At 46.4% G+C, this 21,229-nt stretch overlaps 1 protein-coding gene across 5 annotated transcripts in view; it reads left to right on the top strand.

Moving 5' to 3' along the window:
- Window positions 1-21,229, top strand: part of LOC120900371 (RNA-binding protein 24-B-like) — a 50,614-nt gene that overhangs the window by 13,299 nt on the left and 16,086 nt on the right. For all 5 annotated transcript variants that reach the window (XM_040307265.1, XM_040307270.1, XM_040307266.1 and 2 more), the window contains 2 exons: window positions 20,170-20,626; window positions 20,732-20,858. In XM_040307265.1, coding sequence (XP_040163199.1) covers window positions 20,369-20,626; window positions 20,732-20,858 — 385 coding nt within the window. In that variant the 5' untranslated portion in view covers window positions 20,170-20,368. The remainder of the gene's footprint in view (window positions 1-20,169; window positions 20,627-20,731; window positions 20,859-21,229) is intronic.

Genomic DNA, 21,229 nt, shown 5'->3' with positions numbered 1-21,229 from the left:
ACACAGCGTCATTTGAATGGTCTCGCTCATTGTGCCCGGAGGGCAATTTGTGCATTGTTTTACCTTCGTGCTATTGCAACCTGGGGGGGATGGCGAGTGCATACGGGGGTACATTAAAGGGAGCAGTAGTAGCAGCAGTTTGGTTGCGAACAATTCGGGGCGTTGGTGGTGTGTGCTCGTCCGATCGAAGCGGAACGTTATGGAGTCTTTTTTTTTGCTGCCTTGTTCATTTTCCCCGGCTAGGTACGGAAGCATGGGCGGACGGAGGGCTGGGCTAATGTTTCATGTTCGCTTTTAAGCCTGCCCCTCCCCCGCCTGCTTGCCCTAGACACGGAAGGAAGTATGGTTTGTGGAGGCAGCGAAGTAGGAGGGGAGAAACGAACGGTAGCACATGTGTTCTGTTTGGTAACCAACGGCCAGGGTTGTCCAACTGTTGTCTTTGGTGCCATATTTGTTTTATTATAATTATGTGTTTCCAGAGGTCGATGACAGTTGCATACAAAAGTGGTATGATATGAGTTATATTGTTGAAAATAATTATCAACTAAAAAGGCAAGACCCTATTTCGCTGAGTCCGGAGAAATGACATTCTACTGACTTTCTAAATTGACATTTTATGTCATTTGGGGTTTCGAATGACGCTTAGTATCCATACTCTATTTTGAAGCTGTTGCACACTTTACATTTTATGTGTTAATATAAATAGATTTGCCAAATTGTCGATTTTGAAGGGGTTTGACCTTACCGGGGACACGCTCCTAACGGAATACTCGGAGGCACTCGATTATACTCGAGTCATGTTCGATGGTTGCAAACAGATTAGCTGATCATCAGTGTTTAAGGACTTTTCATCATAGTTTTAGTATTGAATCTTTGATTGAAGAGAAATTATAAAGTAATGAGAATAGTCACTACGTTACAAATAGCAATAAGTGCACTATTCTAAAAGAAAGCAAAATAGCTGCATTAAAGAACATAATTTATATTTTATTGTGATACTACACACTAGTACAGATGTGTAGAGAATATTATGATTATTTGTGAAGCTCCTTTTTTTGCTTTTGTGCAAATGCGCTAGTATTGTACAAGTTTGACAACCCTGCTTGAAAGCATGCTGATTCCATCCGCACATTTTTTAAGACCGCGTGTGTATGTATTTGCCATCGGCTCCGGTGTGTTGGTGAGTGTATATTTACGATCGTATCGGTGTGTGCACACGCGGAGGATTTTATGGCTTGCTTTATTATCGTTCTCGCTCTCTCTCTCTCTCTCTCTCACACCGCTTTATGCCGCACCTCGATCATACGTGAAGATCCCGTTTGATCGACAGGAAAATGTGTGCAAGACTTGTGCTTCCAAATAATAAAACCTCACACGATCATCAACCCCTTCTCCCCCTTGCTCTCAGCCTATCGGTTTATACGGGCTTACACTGCTAATTATTGCGGGATTTAAGGTGGCTTTGCCCTCCTAGCCCTTCCAACCAGTGGAAAGAGTTCGCTGAGCGCACAGAGTGAGAGTATTTAATATCCACACCTGGAACTTTATGCTCGCTGATAATGATAAAAATCAAAGTAACACGAACCTCACCCTACCGCCCATTGGAAGCACTGCATCATAAATCGCACCGCCGAGGCGCATTCCGTTCGAACCGGACCGTTGGGGCTCGGTGGCACGCGTAACATTGGCACTCTCCGACCACTGGTATTAATGGCTTTTCCTTTTTTCGAATTTTGGACGCGCAAAGAAATGGTTTCGGGGCCGGTTGGTTGGCTGAACCCACTGTGTGGTGGCAGCTCTGTTTCGCGCGCGCGCTTACGCTGGTGCTTTACGGTGCTCCGGGGCTACTCTGTATGCACATACATTTGGCTTCCCCCGATGGTAATTACTGGCCTTTCGTTCACCTTGTCGCGACCACCATCCGGGGCATCGGTCGAAATGGGGGAAGAGAGTGAGAAGCAAAAGACAGAGGGAGAGAAGCACCAGGGTGGGGATATTTGGGCGAGTTAGAAGTCCGAGCCACACGGTGGTTGTCGCGTCAACGCGTGTTTTCGTTTTGTTGGTATCGGAATGTGTTTATGACGAATGCATGGGCAGCTTGAAAGGAGCCAATCTCCGCCCCACAACACCTACAATCGGTCCCAAAAACAGAAAATAACAATAGAAACACATACACACAGCACAAGAGAAACACTCAAATTTAAGAGCTTGGTTGGTTTGAATTTCTCCACAAAAAAAGGAAATTGGAGCTGATTTTCGATCCATAAAGCTTTGTGCCAGCCTGCCATTGTGAAAATCAAAGTTAGCGGGGTGGATTGGGGAAATTCGGATCCTTTCAAAGGGAATTACTAGACCCGGGAGGGTGGGAAATGCTTGAAGAGCTTACGAGAGACGGTAAGGCTCTCGTCGTAGTGAGAACCAATGTAAGAGGTGCGAGAGAGCATGCTTGGGGATTGATTTGGTTAACACGTGTTCGTAAGGGTCACCGTTTTCGGTGTGTTGCTGAGTGTACGGTCTGTTTGGAGGTTTATTGGGAGTGAGATTGTACGAACTTTCGGAAATCATGGTGTGATAATTGGGTAGGTTTTTTATTCGAGGCGTGTGTAAATGTTGTTTACCTTGCTGTAGGTGCACCTCAGGTGGATTTGGTAGCAATATAGGGTTATGAATTTAGTAAATATTGGAATTTGTATGTTCTTTTTTGAAAGTAATGGCCCGCTACCATATGACATACACGTACTTCAAAGTTCTTCGTTTATTCAATGCTTTTTTTATATATTTTAAATATTGTTTCACCAAAATGCCTAAAAATGATATATTTTGTAAGTAATCTACTTTTATTTCCCTTTTTATTAATTTTGTATGTGTTGTCATTCATTTTTAATAGTTTGTGGCTGAAGTTTCATTCGTTTTCTTAATCCGTTTTGGTTGTGTAACATCATATTAATGTTGTTAAATATGAATTACCAATTCGTTTTGTCTATCATTGAATTTCTGGAGTAATTTGTCTATTTTTCAAACTTCTGCTTCACTTACATGTCTTTACCTGAGGGTTACACTAATACACATAGAACCTCATCTAGATGAAACAGAAAAGTAAGCCTTAAAATCATCTTCAATCATAGTCTATTTCGTTGTAGAATAAGCTAAAGAAACTCTTAAAAACATTTGTTAAGAACAAGATAATTATTATTATGATGTTTAAGTATGAAATATTTAATATAAACTTAAAAACTTAATGATAAAATTGTCATTTTGTTTAATATCGATTAACTACATTAAAATCAAAGCAAATATCGTCAACAGTATCACTAACGGCGACTATAGAAGAAACTACTTTTTTGCGATCCATCTGACTCCCTTGGTGTGGCTACCCACATTTATTAGCAACAAAGTATAGCCAGGAAGGTATGGTCGCCGGTATCGATTCGATGGCTTTATTACACGATCCCGTGGGCCGGGTGGGCTCTCTTTGGGGAGCCCTCGAGCAAGAAGACGAGCATCATCAGCAGCATCCCTCTTCGCCACTTCGGAACAAAAGGAAGGAGTTGCACTCGTCAGCATTAGGCCTTTGCGCCTCCCCCCCCACGAGCGGTTCACCGAACAGCTGAGAGTGTCGAGCGTGAAAAGCGTCCCACGTTCGTAACGGAACAGCACGCCGGGGGTTGGAAGCTGGCTTTTCTTCCGAGCGTGCGCGCGCTCGTATCCTTCCGGTCGCTTGCTCCTTTGTATTCGGTCACTTGTCGTTTGTCGTGCAAGTGCACCAGCGGGTTCAAGATGGTTGGTTGGTACGGGGGTTTGCGGGAGGTATGGGAGAGAAGAGGTGTGATTCTCCCACTTTCTGCTACGATGAAAGGCAGCGAGAATGAAAGGGGGGAAAAGAGAAGTAGGCACTTCAAGGATATATTTGCTGAACGGTGCAAGTTGCAGCACGAAGTTGGAGCGCTCGAGTGAAAGCGCCACACCGCGCCCGGGATCAGAATATCGATTGGTCGTGCTTTTTGTCTTGCTTTTTTCTCCCGCCCCCATTGAGGACACACCGTTGTAAGCGTGCAAGCACACCGAATGGATGCTGTCGTGGCTTCGTGCTGCCCGCCCGATGATGATGATGGTGCTTGAAAACAGAAGAACTGCTCATTCAACATATTGTCAAGAGGAAATTGAATAATTCGACGCAAGGTTTTTCCTCCTGGTGCCCGTGTCACTGCCCGTGCGGTTGCTGTGGAAATTACAAAAGAAATTCATTCCGATTGTGGGGGGGGGGGACTGGGCGGTGATGTATACAATCAAAGGAAAGTGAAGTCGCATGATTCATGATCCCCGGTTCTTGGGCGCTCTTGATTCCGTTTCATAAAAGTCGTACGTCGTTCTTCAAAAGCAGCATGAAGAGCTTAAACCAGAATCTGGCATCCCCCGGGCGGGTCACCCTGATGGAGGTGGAAAAAGGGGTCACTCGAAGAGAGAGAGAGAGCGAAATGTTTACGTCTGCTGGATATGTATTTTTGGTTCGGTTTTATTTGCTTGCCGATTGCGCCGAGGGTGACTTTTCGCCGGTGTCGGTGTGCCAAACCCACACCCATCCACCCAAACCACCCATTCCGGACCGATTCGCAGGTCGGGCTCATTCGCGGTGAACTTCTGTGGCACACAGAAACCCCCATTTTAGACTCACACAGAGAGAAGAAATCTCCAAACATAATAAAAGACGAGTGTGTTGGATTTGTGAGGCGAAATTACAAAAAAAAGGAAAATTGAAGAAAATCGAGACGGCAGTTGAATGAAATCCGCTCTCGCTTGAATGTGCAGCTTGCAGATGGGGGTGTGTGTGTTTTTGGGATTCCATGAGTGCAATGGCTTTTCACTGGCACTGCGGGCAAGAGTTCAGTGATGGGGGTGGAAAAACCTGCTGGGACTGGCAAAAAGACTTTGGACTTTTCCGACCGGCCGGGAAGTGGATTTCTCTGCGTTTTATGATCCTGCCTTTGTTTTGTGAATATTTTTCCCACCCTCTTTCCCTCTTTCACCACGCAAAAGACTGGGTCGGGCGCGAAAGCTGCGAATAATTTTCTCGTTAAAGATTTTCCAAAAAATAACCATTTTTCTTTGCTCTGCGTGTGTTTTTCCTTACTCAGTCATCATTCGGTCATTCGAATTGTTTGCCTTTTCGTTGTTGTTGTTGTTGTTGTTGGTAGACTGGCATACACGCGGGTGTGTGTGTGTGTGACGGGTTTTATGAGAGGGTGGGGTCGGGCGTTGGGCAACACGTGTTCTCAGACATGCGGTTTTGCTCGCATGTCTCGAGCTGCTCTGGCTGGCAGGAAGGAAGAAGTTCTGCGTGGCCCAAAATCCGAAGGTGGGATTTCTTTGTGTAAAAATAGGTCTCGAAGCGGGGGGTTGGGAGATCCAGCCGCGTGCCTTCGTTTTGGGATGGAGCTGTGGTGTGCTGCTGTGTTTGGACGGGTAATGCACACAAACACAGGGAACGAAACAAAACAAAGCTGTGATGATTTGATGAGAACGTACTGAACGCACATTTATTAATTGAATATTTTTATCTTACATAAAGTTCCACATTTTAACAGTTAGGGTGACTTCTTTTTTTAAATAGTAAGTTAAACCCTTGATTGCTCAAACAGTGAAAAATATGAATATTGTTTTGGAAATATAAATAAAATAATTTCATACTCATGAAACTAAAATATTAAATTAATAGGCAAAAGGATAAAACAGATAAACAGATTATTTATTACTTATTGGGAACAGTTTTTGCCTAATTTTGAATCTTATAAGCTCTCGTTAGAAATTACTTTTATAATTTATTAAAAGAAGTAAACGCTTTATTGCTCATCCTAAGCATTAATCAGACGCTCGCGACAGAGACACCTTTATCTGTTTGGAAACGTTTCCTTTGTATATCGTTCCCAACTCAGACTGTTGTACCTTACCGGGAAAAGTTTCGCGAGAATTGAATTATTATCAAATTAACTCAAGAAAACCCCACTTTTTCTCACTGTGACTCACGGAAATATAGAAAGTTTTACGCTTATCCCAAATAGGACATGCAAAAAAAAAAGAACACCCGTCCCGTCGTCTGATAATCGGAAGATAAACTCTTGAAACATGGCCAAAACGTATCTGACGGCAGGGTGGAGAAAAGGAACACAGGCACAGGCGCTTAATTAGGCATTTGTATGCGAAAGTGCATCGAACGCGCGGGGATGTGAAGGAGCAGCATGGAAAGAAGGTTCTTCAGTGTTTAAAGGAAGGTTCGTGGCGCAACTGTCGCCAACAGCGCCAGTATAATGATATTTTGAAGAGATACCTTTTTTGTGTGTTGTTGCTGCTCGTTTTAGCGTACTCTCGTACCCCCGTACCGGAGGAACCATTCTCACGGTGCAGTAAATTACCGCACGTTTCCTTTCTCTAGTGTACCAGCATACAACAAAAAAATGGGAAGATTCACAGTGGCAGCTTGTGTTTTTGTGGAGGAGGAGCAGAAGCTGCCACACTCGATTGAATAGCCATCGAAAAAAAGCGGTCCTTTTTTGTCGAAGTTTCCGATCGACAAGATACGTCAGGCTGTTGCGGTTTACACTGCCAGCCAGCCAGCCAGGAAGCACGGTTTTAAATTTCATGCGCCCGGCTTCTTCCTTCTCCAAGGGTTTGCATCGTAAATTGATAAACCTCTTAGACGTCGTGTTGTGGGGGTCGTGTGTTGTGATGGTGTGAGAAACAAACCAGCGATTTTATTACGCGCTAACCACCGTCGCCCGTGGTGCTTGCTCAGTGCGTTGGAAGGGCGGGAGAGCGAAGGTTGTCCTTCCGGTTCCGGTAGTATCCTTTCCGCTGTGGGCGAGTCCCCCCCTTCATTGATAGAGGGAAGAGAAAAATTCACACAAAGAGGGGGGAAAAAAGGCATAAAGAACAACATGCAATCGTGTGTGAAGGTTGATAACAGTGTGTGCCAGAATAGTGAGGGAATAGTGGTTGGGCGCCGAGTGAGCAAAACCCCCTCCTGTGTTCCTGTTCCGGTAAAAGGTGCATTAAATACGGACTGGCGAGAATAACGCCACAACCTTCTCCCCGTGTGTGTTATAATGATGTTCGGTATTGTGGACGACTCCCTTTGTTGGGGTTTGCTACTGTTTGCCCCCTTGCGTGGGGAGAGAGTGAGGTTAATATTTGATAACGCACGACTTCCCGCTTCCCGATCCGGGACGGAGGGTTTTTTTTGCCCGTCGTTCCCCGCAAAGGTGTTCCCAGGTGCCACGGGAATATGTTGGGTATATTATTTGTCAGATTTTTCCCGTCATCAACGTGTGTGTATGAGTAAGGTGAGAATCGATGGCATGTCCCTTCGATCGAACCTGAATTTTGTAAGGACAAATTCACAACACAATACACAGACCGTGGGGAGAGAGAGAGGTTCATCCGCACGACGCAAATCGAATTAATGGAGTGCATAAAGGTCCTGATAAAGTGAGTGTGTGAGGCCTACGGGCACGGAAAGAATCATAAAAAACGGGGCCCCTCCGAACCCGGGCTGGCTGGCAAAACAGCGGCAAGAACAGAACGTCCTGTGGGCCGGAAAGGTGGATAACGTTGTGTTGAGAACAACCACCCGGATAGAGGTTAGCTTCGACCCATCGGCTTTGTTCTACAAATAATAAAATGGAAGGGAAATTCGAGGGAAAGGGCGATGGAGTAAGCTGATCCGATGCTGATTAATCGACAGAACGTGTGGTGTGTGGCTCTGTTCATATTGGTACACACGTTCCCGCCACATAGTTAGAACGCTCTGTGTGGGTCTCACTCTATATCTCTCTCTCTCGCTCTGATGTTCCGTTTTCCAATGTTCCTTTTTTTCATACCCTCCATCAAAAAGGTGACGTGAGGTTTCTGCGTGGCTATAATATCCTGACAGCTGTTTCTCCCTCGGGTTCAGGTTGAGGATTAGTTTTCTTCTTCTTCTTCTTCTTCTGAGTCCAAGGGTAAATGACCCAATTCGCACTGCAAACGACGCTCGACACGGTAAAGAGAGGGTCCCTTTAAATCGCCGACTGACTGAGCCTGAACTGACTCGTGGGCAATTCCCTGCGATGAGGCATTGGGTTTTTTTGGGTTCTTCTCTCTATCGCACCAAAAAAAAGGTGTACTGTACTGTCAAACCCCCACTGTACTTCAGAAGACAAGACGTAACGCACGAGCCACAAAGAAAAGGATGGGTAAGGGTGATGTGGTGGAAGAACCCTGCTAAATGCTGGCCGGGCCCGGGCTAGAAACATCTGGTGTCTGGGCTTTCGGGGCATCCAATTCTTGTTCGGCACCCTTTTTCGGGGTTTTCGGAAGACATTTAAACCTCGAAGGAATCCTTTTAAAGACTGTCCTTCCTTACTTGTTTTCTCTTTTCCTGTTCGGGCTGCCATTATTGCTGCTGTTGCTGTTTCGGAGGTCCTCTGGACCTAGTTGCTCCCTTTTAACGCGTTTCAACTTCAAAAATGGAAAGGAAACAGTGAGCGTAAATTGTTCTCCTTTTGGATGAAAGGAAGGAATTAACCTCCCCACGCGAGGCCCGCCTGTACGATCCTAACATGCATGTAATTCTTGAAATCGTTGCCCTACGTGCACACATACACATTGACCCACACACACACACACATACACACCTGGAAGTGCCGCCGTCCCCGTCTTGATATGCAACGCGCGCGCATTTAGAATGTGTGTGTTTGTAACCTTGGCCAGACTCGGTATGTGGCTTGGGCCTGTGTAGGCTAGTACATTGACACAAAGGACGAATGTGGGGCGAAAGGGGGAAGTAAAAAGACGGAAATGGCGAGGTGAAACTACCAGGCCAAAGCTAAGTCTCCCACCACAAGCCCCGGGGGGAAATGGTCGAATCAGGGGCACATGGAGTGAACGACAAAAAAAAAACACGAATGAAACTCAGGGAAAAAAGGTGACGTGGTGTGTACACGAAAGCTCTCACAACTACACCGAAGCATCGAGACACACACACACACATACACACAATTATCCTAATGCGTCGAGTTGTTTATTACCGGTTGATGTTTGATTTTTGTGCTTCGTGCTTCGTGCTCTCCTTCTACGCTGTTGTTCCATCTCCTTCGCCACTTACGCCGTTTGTTGATTGTTGATATTGGGGTGCGCTTTGCGCTTTTTTGTCTTTGTTTTGCTGACGTTTGGAAGCCTGAGTTGTTGGAGAGTAAAAAAAACGAACCTATACGAGAAGAGAGAGATAGGGGAGTGCGGCGGACACGAATGAAAGGATTTTGGCGGCGAAACTGCACACACATGCAGCGCGCTGGGACTGGGTCGTAAATTGTGAACGGAAATCGGAACCGTGTTTGTGTCATAAAATATTGTTCCGATCGTGTAGCGTTGTGTATGCACACACACACACACACACACACGTACACATTGAAAGGTGGTGCGGTATGCATCAGGGGAGAGTGAGAGCGAGCAACAGCAGCTGCACCCAGCACGGCGGTGGTAAGTGGTCGCAGTGCAACATGCAGTTGAATGGCTCATAAAAGTTGCAAGGGCAGCCCATTCGCCCGGCTGACGTTGACGTGGAGCAGCGCGATTGGACAGTGTGAGGGTTGAAGCATAATGCATGCATGCACATTTTACGAAAATGATACCGTATGATTATATTTTCTAGGAAAATGTGAAGTAAATCGTTTGCATGCTATCATCATCAGCACCATTGCTTCCTTGCGGTTTGGTGTGTGTGTGTTTGTGAAGAGGGGGTTGTTGAATTTTTTGTGTTTGTTCCTTTTTGCATTCTGTTATTGACACATGTAAGGGACAAGCCTTATATTCACCATCCACCACCGATAGAAGGTGTAAAGAATACGTACGTAGAGGTTCATTGCGTTTTTATTTCCAGTAGGAACTCAATCAGAATTCGTTGCAGGATCTTCGTTTATCTGCATAAATTATCCCAAATCCATATTCAACCCCCCACATTGGTACGTGTGTCGCAGTCAAACGGAATAGGGCGCAATTTGGCGAAAGGGAGTCAGATTTTGTGAAGTCATCCTTTCGAAGGAGGCAGGGAGAGTTTATCTCGGTAGAAAAATGACGTCGCTAGTCCGAACGCTCACTGTTGGATGATGATGATGATGACGTTGTGTGGCACGCGTTCTGGGCCAGTCCTTTATCTTAGTGTCGTTGTCGAAGAAGATAGTTACTGCGTCACGAAGGGTGATGCTTGGGCGGAATAAACTGTATTCTTTTCCCTTTGTGGTTGATGATTGCATCGGTTCGGGAATGGCAATGGCGTACTTCCATACAATGACGCACTTGTTTCGTTTTTTTTTGTGTTGTATACTTTTGGAGATAAAATGCGTAGAAATAATGTTGCGCATTAACTTGGGAATTATTTATAACCTTTTTATATCCCTTTATTGCTACAAATTGTAACAGTACTTGTTTATTGGCTTAAATTCTTATTAGTTTAATTTGTTTGTGATGTTACACCAATAAGAGTTGAAGCTTACAAGAGTCTGACGACTCTGTCATGTTGGAATACGCAATTCTTCGTTTATTCGAAGGTGTATTTCTTCATTTAAACAGTTTATGCGTTCTAAAAGTCTGAAATGCTTAAAGTTGATTCACAAAAGGAATAGACACATTCCAAATAGGCTTAAATATCTTGTGCTTGAATCTCATTTAACATCTTATTGTAGGAAACAAAAAGAACCTTGAATACATGAATAACTATGCAACTTTGCAGGAAATGCCAATATCTTTACCACTCCAAAAAACATGAACCCAGCTAATCGGCCCTAATGATGCCGAGAACTATGTTGTTAAGCAGCTTCACGGGACAATAGAGCGCGTCCTTTCCGATGGCAGATGTAGAAAAGGCTATCTCAGCAGCGTCAACTCACCTCATCGATGGTGTATCCTGGTCCCGTGTGTTTCGGTGCAGTGATTAATGATTGCTAACTTAATGCCAGTAGCACGGCCATCACCTATCGACCCTCCCCCACCGGATTGTGTCTCGATTTGACGTCGATTGCTCTCCAGATGTTTGGTGCAGACACAACCATGACGAAGTGATTTGGAAGAGAAATCACTTACCACAATAAGGCGTGTGGGGACGCTAATCTTTGGGATTCTCCGTCCCGATGAAGCCGACCATGGAATATTTGTGTGGTTGCCAATCGTGTGACACTTTGTTCTTGATATCATCAGGCACAATGTTCTCCGATAAAAAAGAGAAGAAGTGAAAAACGCTTACAAAGCATGTTTCATGTTTCGAGGGACAATCCCAGAGAGGGCGTCTGGGGTTAAATTCTTGACGATGCGAAAAAATAAATTAATTCCTTCGGATGGTTTTCGCCGGTCCTGGCTGCTCGACTTTATAGTAGCTCTCTCGTCCCTTTCTTGGGACCGATGTCATTTGCAGCTAAACGTACAAAGTTGTCGTCGTCGTCGAGTACACTTCAATTGCAATGTGGTAGTAAAACTGGAGAAAGTTCCTGCTCCTAAAGACCTACCCAAGTGGATAAATTCATTAGATTAGTTTGTTGTTTAGTTGCGTTGCTGCCCACTGTGCATACATCGAAGCAGTAGTTAAACGTCGATTGTGCTCGATTGGGGTTCATAAATTACGCCCGACTTGACCTCGGCTGTATTTGACTCCGAAGAGCGGACCTGGAGGAGACTCTGGTTCAGGAATTGGGGTCGGGTCCAGAATGTTTTTCAACACAGTTACAACAGTGCCTATAAAACTGCTGTAACCCAACCCAAGTGCAATGATTGCCCTGACAACCAGGCTCTGTGTATGTGTATTTCCAACAGTTCGTTCGTTGTCACACGTGTGTTTGTATGCCGTTGGACGACTGTCTGTGTCAGATTTACGGAGCAGATTCTACGCGAGGACTACCCGATGACCACCCGGGACCACCTAGCAGGTGGGGAACGTGGGAGCATCGCATGATGATAAATCGTTGCATCGTTTGATGTCGAGCTGGTCACTTTTTTACCCCATGCTCCATCACCACCCATCCCCTAACCGTTTGCCTATTAGTCGTCCCATTAGTATCGCGGTTGCGTGTCCTTTAGCAGGGCGAGAAGCTTGGTACGGTGGAGCTGGCACTGTACTGGCACCACCTTTCATCCATGCTTTTAATGTGTTGCGAGTGTGTGTGTTTGTCGTTTGTCAAAAAGCTGGGAAAGCTGGTAGGGCAGGCAGCAAGGGAGGGAGAACTGTGCTGAAATTGATTTGATTTATGAACGACGCCAGACGAGCATAGTGTTGTGCGATGGAAGGCTGCTGGTGTTCTGGCTGCGAATGGCGCGCACACACACACACCAGGTCCAATTTTGCCAATGGAAAGTGAGAAGCAGTCCCTTAACAGAACGGAATGATTTGTGGTTGGCCTCCCCCGAAAAAGAAAGATGTCCTTGCACCGACAGAGAGAGAGACCTAATCGTGCAGTGGCAGTGGAATGTAAAGATTACACATTCCATTAGCTGAGAAAATAGCACCGAAAAGGTGCGAAAACACTCCTACCCGGGGAGAGCACATTCCTTGTCGTTGTCGTCCTGCTGCCCCAAAGGATGATGACAATGTTGTTATGAATTAGTTCTCAATTGCCGGGGAAATGGTTCCATGGGCGCACGTTCACGCACATAAACACACAGGAGCGCGAATGCGAATGTATGCTGTTGCAATTACTTACCCCGGGAAGGGGCGTTGGCATTTGGGAATGTTAGCTTTCGTGTGGTGCTTTTTTAATTTCGCTCTTTGTGAGTTTGAATGGAGGTGTGTGTCCTCCTCCTTCTCTCAGTCTTTTGCATGAACAGCGTGAACAAAGAAGAAAGGTGAACGAAAATTACGATCCTCGGGGTACAGGGGAAAGAATTTTAAAAATATAAAAATAACTACGTGCATTCAATTTGTTCGTGTGCTGTTGGGGGGCGAGGAAGCGAAAAGAAACGGATGTGAAAATTAAACTCGAATGAGTATATCGAAACCTTGTTGCGCGGGAGAGGTGATGGCGCTCGAGCCGTGCTTAAACCCGGCAAATATCCGTTTCATGCAATGTCTACGTCTACGACCGAGAGGGAGAGAGAGAGGGCAAGGGGAGGTCGTACCGTGCAGACCTATGCTGTGAGTGATTTTGATCGTTTATATACAGTTTTTTTGCGCTTCTGGAAAAGCAACCCCTTTCGCAGGCGTATTTCACTCCACATTGTTTTCTAACTGTCCTTACAGAAATTAAAATTCACCCTTCGTTGTTAAGGCCGCTGGCTGGCCGTGCCTGCCGCGTTGTTTTGCGAGGTCCTGCTGGTGGTGGACTTGTTGGCATCAAAGGCAGTGAACGAGCGTGTCTGGTCGCCGTGTTGTTCGTGTTCCCAACCCTCATTCGACACATACACCGAGCGGCATACGAAAGGGTTTCATACCACCGAATACCAGCATCAAGCACACGAGGCGGGCAGTCGCTTGGTCGTAAAGTTCCGTGTGCGATTTTGTGCTGGATTGTGTTTGTGTGTGTGTGTGTTGGTGGTACAGCGAAACGCGCGATGACAATTGCTGGGCTACTACTACCCTTTGGAACGTCACGTCGTCGTCCTTTTCAAAGGGTTGGCGTTGGAGAAGCGTAAGGTGGAAATGGCTGTGCTTGCTCTCTATGCTTTCAACCTCCCTCTTCCGCATGTGTTGTGTGGCTGAAAATAACGGGTTGCATAAAACTGCACTGTACCTCGAAAGCGTTACGCGGGCGGAGATAGTGACCAGCTAGAACCAGAAACCACGGTTGCAACCAACCACACCAACAGATGGAACGAACGGGACCGAGAAAGCGAGAAAGCATTGGGACATAATTTCTGTTCCTTTCCTCCGAGGGGAATTGAGGAAGGGAGGGCTTGAAAGCTGGCACCGGGAGGCTCTGTTTCAGCCACATTAACAACGCGCGACGTAATGCTCCTTCGGCAAACTCGGCTCGGTAACAGCGTCGTCGTTTCCCTCGTGGGCTTTACTGCTGCCTTCTCTCCTTTTTGGGAGGGTGGAATGTCCGCTTTGCTGTTCTGTTTTGGGTGTACTTTAGGATGGGACGTTTTGCACCTTCACCTTCACGTCACGAAATTGTACCCACAGTGCTGTTGCAGTGCTTCGGCACTTTTAGCTAGCGTTTTGGGGCAGAAAGAAACAGGAATGTAATAGAAAAATGTTCTTCCGAGGAAAATTTGATACTGTAAAATAATGTTCCATACCCACCAGAAGAAAGGGTTAACAGCACAACAACTTCTGGGATCTTGCTGGGCTTTCTTGGTTGCAACCAAAAAAAAAACAATTCGCTTTCTTTTGCCTGTTACCACCTCGGTGCATTCATTCAGATGTATATGCAACGACCTTTCTCTCCCGAGGTGGATTTGACGACCGACGTGGAGCTATCAGTGTACACGCGTTGCTGCTGATCCGAGACTGTATGGCTTCCACCGGTGGAGGTTTTGACGCGCTCTCACACCACTGGCATTGTGTGCAGTTGGTGTGCCCGTCGGAAGGTTTCAGCCGGACTAACACTTGACTGTTGATAAACTGTTTGCAGGCGGAAATGTCGAAATGTGGTAATGGTAGTGGGAGTGGATTTTCAGTAGCAAAAGTAGCTGCCTCACAAGGTCCCCCTGGCGGCTACCCGGAGAGGCTCCCCGATCATCGCTTGGTGGTGGTTGCCGTTTGGAAGGAGATGTTCTAAACCAGCTACCAGGCAGCGTGTGATGTCTAAATAGCCGTCGTGAATTATCCTGCCGGATTTGAACAGTGGGGAAAGAAGGGCCAATAGGTGGGTGCTTTCGGTCACGGCCACACACACAGACTGCTGCATCTAATTACGGTATGGAGAAGCGAGGCAGTGTGGGAAGCCAAACCAGTGAGGTCGATGGCAATATGGGACGGGTTGTAGCAGCGTATCTATCTGTTGGTGAAGTTGATAAATTACATCCGATGACCTTTCGAATGGCGACCAGCAATAGGTTGCTTCCCGATAGCTTCTCGCTTTCTCTCTCTCTCGTTCAACCCTGACCCCTTTTTCCCCCATTGATGCTTATTGGTAGGATATGCTGAGCCTTTTAAAATTAAACAAAAAAAAACCTCCTCACCATCACTTCAACATGGGACAAGCGGCCACTGGGAAATGAACAGCAGCGGGGCCACCTTTGCCTGGCCGGGTCTGTCATTGACGCAAACATGGTCTGCCGTGTCCGAAGAGGGGAGAAATTAATTATACGCGTACGTAGTTGCAGGGACGCGTAACGAGACGACGAATGTTTGCTGGCGCGTTCCCGGGACTCCCTTGAGAAAACCCTTCCGGGGGGTGAAGAAGGATGGAACTAAAAGGTTCTGTTCTGAAGTTGCTTTTTTGGTCCTGTGTGCGACGTAATGTGTATATTATTTTATTACAAGCACGCTAATCTTGCGACAACATCAAATCAGAATGTAGATCCTCTGCTTTGCCCACGAGTCCCTCAGGTAAATGGGACCGACATCGAAACAACGCCACAATTGCAACCGATGCAATAGCATCACCGATGAGAACATTGTCATCTATAGTTCTGTTTGGACTATAGAATCTTTCTGAGAGTGTATCCCAAATCCTAGCAACGTCTTGAGCGTGTGTTATTCCTTGAATTTCCAAGCAGATGTCTTCGGTTTGCATACTGCATACCTTGGAAACGAATTCCGTACTTGAAATGGTAAATCCCTCGTTCGGCACTCGCCACGGACAAGAGAGGAGACGGTAGAGAAGAAGTAGTTTATGATTATTGCACTCGGGGCCACATGCAGTTGTCTAGTGGATGTCGAAATTGTTGTCACCCAGGATTAGGGCATTGGAATTCGTTGCCTCTCGAAACTAATCTCCCAACAGAGAGCCCACATGTGGTATTACACACTCTCTGCTGGGGTTCTGCTGCTGGTTCGTTTAGTAGTTGATCGAAAACGGGCGAACCCCCTGCATGCATGCATGCAAGAACCCCCACCCTGCTTACGAAGATGTCATTCTTGGGCATCTTTTGTTTGGTGACTTTTCGAACACGAAGATTTACGGTCGCCAGAGTTCGAAAGGAGGCGTAACGACCAATCGATTGCATTGGGCAACGCCTTCGCAAAGGCGGCATACGCAGAGCAGTTGTTGGGTTGAAAGGCGAATTAAAATCCATAAATCAGTGTTGCGTATTATTCGTCCCCAAAACACGCACTACTGAAAGGGTGTTGAGATGTCTCCCTGAAGATTGGCTTTCCGGGACATTGGAATTCTGGTATTGTTTGCAGACGACGGTAGGCATTGCATGGCTTAAATTGATCGTGGTACTGATGGTGTAATTGAATGTGACAGGATTGGTACAGGAGTTGGCGTTGGCGTGAAGAAGTCATTCATTAGCAAGAGAATGGCCATCGAATTTAAAGACAACCAAGTTCCTGAAACAGAGCATCCGTTGGTTTTTGGTAGTTTTAAAGGGTTTCCTTTACTTTTGTGTTAAAGTAAAACATCATTTTTCATGTCCCTCGCGTTGAAGAACCCGCAAACGAGTTCTCTAATTTTGACACTTTTGCGACATCCACCTCCCTAGCACGTCGAGAATAAGCGATATGGAGGTGGCGGTGAGGTTGTTATCTTTGCCTTTTCGCTACATTAATTCGCTTACCGATTTGGTGGAGGGTTCGCTGTGCGGTTCGCTTCCTGGTCCAAGGCTGCACACGCCATCCTTCATTTCCGGCAACATCAGACGGTTATGTTGCAAATGAGGGCGAGGTCCTCAAAAAAAAAGAAGGCATAAGAATCGATGCTCTCACTGAATTAGTTGTGGAGGGAAGCAGATCTGCTGAGGCATCGTCGCTAGATTACTGGAAGAACGGGAAGCTAACGAGAGTGGCATTAAAAATAATTTCATCATAAATGCCTCCGCAGAAGCCGGCACAGCGTGCGCAAGAGGGATGAGAGAGTAACAAAAACATAGCGAAAGACCTTTTTGCTGGAACCAAAAGTTTGAAGGTTATGAAATGGTGTACGCGCGCGGTCACATCGTGACTACAGTCGGTCGGCTTAAATGTTGACAAAATACAACAATTAAGGCGCGTTGAGGTTCCCATTTTTTTCGCGTTCAGGCAGCCGTGGTCCTGTTTCGTGATCAACATCGCAACAACTCCTTCCTTTCGGACCGTTTGGTAAATCGCACTAGGGAAAGCAATCGTCTCGCCTTCGTCCTTTGCCGGGTTTGCCGCGTTCACGTTTTAGTATGCAAGCATCGCACCGCGTCGCCCAAATGTCGCTCAGTTGTCAGTGATAAGAAAAAAAAATGAAACGAAGTGTCAGTAAAAAAGAATTGAAATGGTATAACTACAAAAAATCTGATGAGTGCTCCCTGGTTCTGCTAAGAGGGGTGTGTACATACTTTGGCTGTAGGAAACGTTGTTCAGCAAGGGTGCAAGTACGCTCAGTTCGGCTCGGGCACTCTCTAATGTCCTTTCATTCCTTCCGATCCGAGGCATAGGACTGCCCAAAAAAAAAACAACAGGAAAAAAACTGCAATCAATGTGATGAACGTGTTTGGAAATTGTAAACCACCGGCGTGTCGAGAAGTTAGCCTATCTTTCAGGCGCAAGCCCCCGGGGATGATTGGAGAGCGACAGTGGGTTTCGCTATTGAAACGGAACCAATCGGTTAAGGCTTCCCGCCAGTGTTTCCCGTGGGCTTTCCTAGAGCGAGCGTTTCACGAGTTTTTTTTTCCCTATTCTCAGTGTGGATGCACTGAGGGAGTAACATTTAAATGAATACCGGCCATATCGTCGCACACACACCCCTTTTGGCCATCAAAAGGCAACTGTCATCAGCAGAGAACAGTTGTGCGGTGTTGGGGCGTTGTGGAGGATATGTGAAGGGGGAGAGGTGTAATGGATGATACCCGAACGATGACAATGTCGACACTGACAGACAGAAGCGGAAGAGCTTGTGTGTGTGTGCGTCAGTTGCCTTGTTTTTTTTTTTTAAATAGTTATTCCACCGCGAAAGATCGCCGGCGAGAAGCCCACGAGGTGCAATCAACCGTAGCTGAACGGTTGTACCATCCGGCTTCCGGGACAAATGCTTCCCCCCAACTAACTGTGTATTTGTTCTGGAATAATGTCCCAAACAAAAGCGAGGGTTTCCAATATAATTTATGAAGGCTTCACCGCTTGGGCTCCTCCTTCTCCTGCATCATTAACGCACAGAACGCAAACCGGGTTCCAAAAGTCCGGGAAGTAGTCTGACACCAGACGGTCAATGGTGAAACGGGTTACTGATTCAAAACTGGTGGGGTGGAAAGTGATTGAAAGCAATGTACACGCCGAACGTTCACCGAATGCATTTGCACCTTTATTTTTATCGGACTCGTTTTTAGTTCGTAACCAAAGCAAAAAAACCCCTCGGAATGACAATAACATTTATGAACTCCATCAGAAACTGGTAGTGTGGTGGTGGTTCACTTCGAATGTAAAACGTTTGACAGGCAGAAGGAGCACGTTTTAAAAGCCTTGAAACCGCTCGCTCTCTCAGGCGCAGTTTTTCAATTCCTGCACTCTCAGGACCCCATTGTGTGTGTGTTCCGGGGGTGCCACCGGAGTGCACGGTTGACCAAACTTTCGATAGTTTTCGGCATTGGCAGCTTTTTGTACAGAACGGCACACACACACGCGTTCTCGATCACTCGACTCTTTGGCCCGGTAGTGCAACATGGACGGTGGAACCAGCGTTTGGAAAGCAAGCAAACTGGGGACAGGCCGGCTGGTCGGCGAGTTAGGGTCTCTCATGCGTGAAGAGTTAATTTGAAGTATCGAATGTTTGCGATCGTTTTGTCTGGGGCGGAAGGTAATCGTTCCGGGTGAAGAGAATGAATCTCCTTTGTACGTGTGTGTGTATGCATTTCAGTGATTGCGCATTGATTTTGGAGCTACCGTTGTAAGAGTGCTTTGTGATATTGGTTTTGTTCTAGCACACATACTGCCTACACTAGCCTGGGATCTCGTTCAAAGCTAGACGCTTTGATATTTCTGCTCGTTCGTTCGTGTGGTCTACTTGGGGAAAAACGGAACCAAATGAAACCATGTGACTTGTATGCTATCTTGAAAATGAAACCTTCTTGCTTACGTCCAACTTTTCTATTTCCCTTCTTCTTTGAACTGTCTAATCGTGCGGTAATGCCCCAGACACACACACACACACATACACTATGCCAGCAGCAATGGAGCGGTACAATTGCTCCGGGCGGAAGTATCGAATTCATAAACTGAAATCACCTTCCGTTTTCGTCCCGGCAGTACAAAAAAGCCATAAGGAGGGGACCGCCGTCAGAGACTCTGAGTTATTTGTATCGACCCACGTGACCGTGCGGTGGTGGGACCATTTGCTGGTGGAAAAATTAAAATAAAAACAAAAACTACGCCAACGGAGTTTTTGGAGTAGGAGCTGAACAACTGAACAAAAAAGGGAAATAATTTGAACACGTTCTCTAGGTATTAAAGCAGGGCTCTGTAAGCGTTGACATATACCTGATTGTGTTGCAAGACGAATGTTTCGTCCCTTTAAACGGGAGTGTACGTAAGCACGCAGTACGTAGAGAAAAACGGTATCAAATTACCACCTTCCTGAGGTAGCTGTGGGTGCCTTCACGATGGATATCAGTTCCTGTCTTTCGACAGAATTGCTATGTGTGTGTGTGTGTTTGTACGGCTTGACCTCAAATTGACGGTCGTTCGTAAGCTGTAAGAGGTTTATGCGTAAAATGTGTTCTTTGTTTGTTTGTTTGTTTTGCTTTTTACAATATCGTCTCTATCCATCCAAAATAAAGAAGACTGAAACGTTCAGCAGCTCAACCCTTTTGTGCGATATGACTTAAAACGAAGCCCCTTTCTTATTTACAGTTTTAGGTTTTGTTTAGGGGAAGGTCGCTGTAAGAGTTACACAGTAGGGATGGAAAAATAAAACAAATAGTTTTGTACTTTTTTTGAACTTTAGTCATAAAATTGAGACATTTACCCTTTCATAAAACCTTTGCTAGAACAAACCCTTTGCCTAATTGCTCTGTTTACTAATTGCTATTTTTGTTTGCTCTTGCTCTCTCCCTTTTTCTCGATCTGTCCGTTCTCATTTGCAGATAAGCGCATCCGGCTCGAAGGACCAAAACAAGCATCTTTCGCTACATATCCAACGTGTGGGTGAACACACAGTCTCTCTCCGTGTGTGCGTGTGAGAGTGTGGCGTTACGAAGGACATCCCGCCCTCCCCCCAACATATTATCAAGTGCAACAGTGGCAGCAGGTTTGCTGGCAACGGTCGCAAAGCTGGATTACAAAATGCTGATGCAGGTTTCCCCGGATGCGGCCGATGCCGCACTGGCGCTGGTGCAGTCGGGCGGCACCGGCACGACGACGACCACGTCCTCCTCCCAGAGCAGCCAGAAGGACACGACCTGGACGAAGCTGTTCGTGGGCGGGCTGCCGTACCACACGACCGACAAGAGCCTGCGGGAGCACTTTAGCGTGTACGGCGATATCGAGGAGGCCGTTGTGATAACCGACCGCACCACCAGCAAAAGCCGCGGCTACGGATTCGTAAGTGTGCAGTGGGGTTTTTGGGAGTTTAGGGTTGTTTTTTTTTTTCTTTTCATTTGACTAACACATCATCCTTGCTTCCCTCTTTGCTACCACTTTGCACAGGTGATTATGGGCGACAGACTGAGTGCTGAGCGTGCCTGCAAGGAGCCGAACCCGATCATCGACGGCAGGAAAGCGAACGTGAACCTAGCGATACTGGGCGCCAAACCGCGGGGCAACGCATCACAGGGTGAGTGTGTGTGTGTGGCCATTAGGAAAATGAATTGTAGAATGAAGGTGTTGCTGCCGTTCTGTCTTCGGCTTAGTGCAGAAATTAATGCACCACTGCTTTAGCTAGCGCCGAATCAGTCTATTAGAGTGGAAGTTATAAGACCACCAGATGGTTGGCAGGAAGGTGCAATGCTTGACTTTATTTGCCACCGATACCACCGGCCGGTACTGCCGGAATTGTCTAGACAAACAGCACCACTACGACCTGCCCCGGACGTCAAACACGGCGGAGGTATAGCGCCGTGAAGGGCAAAACTTTAAGCTGCCAAAGTCAAGTTGGTTGGTTTCTGTGTCCGTGGCTTTTTATTTGCTTTTGCCTTAGCTCCACCA

The sequence above is a fragment of the Anopheles arabiensis genome, chromosome 3 (assembly GCF_016920715.1).
Source record: "Anopheles arabiensis isolate DONGOLA chromosome 3, AaraD3, whole genome shotgun sequence".
NCBI classification, from domain to species: domain Eukaryota; kingdom Metazoa; phylum Arthropoda; class Insecta; order Diptera; family Culicidae; genus Anopheles; species Anopheles arabiensis.
The sequence above is the reverse complement of the archived record's forward strand: the minus strand, read 5'-3'. Positions and strand labels throughout refer to the sequence as shown.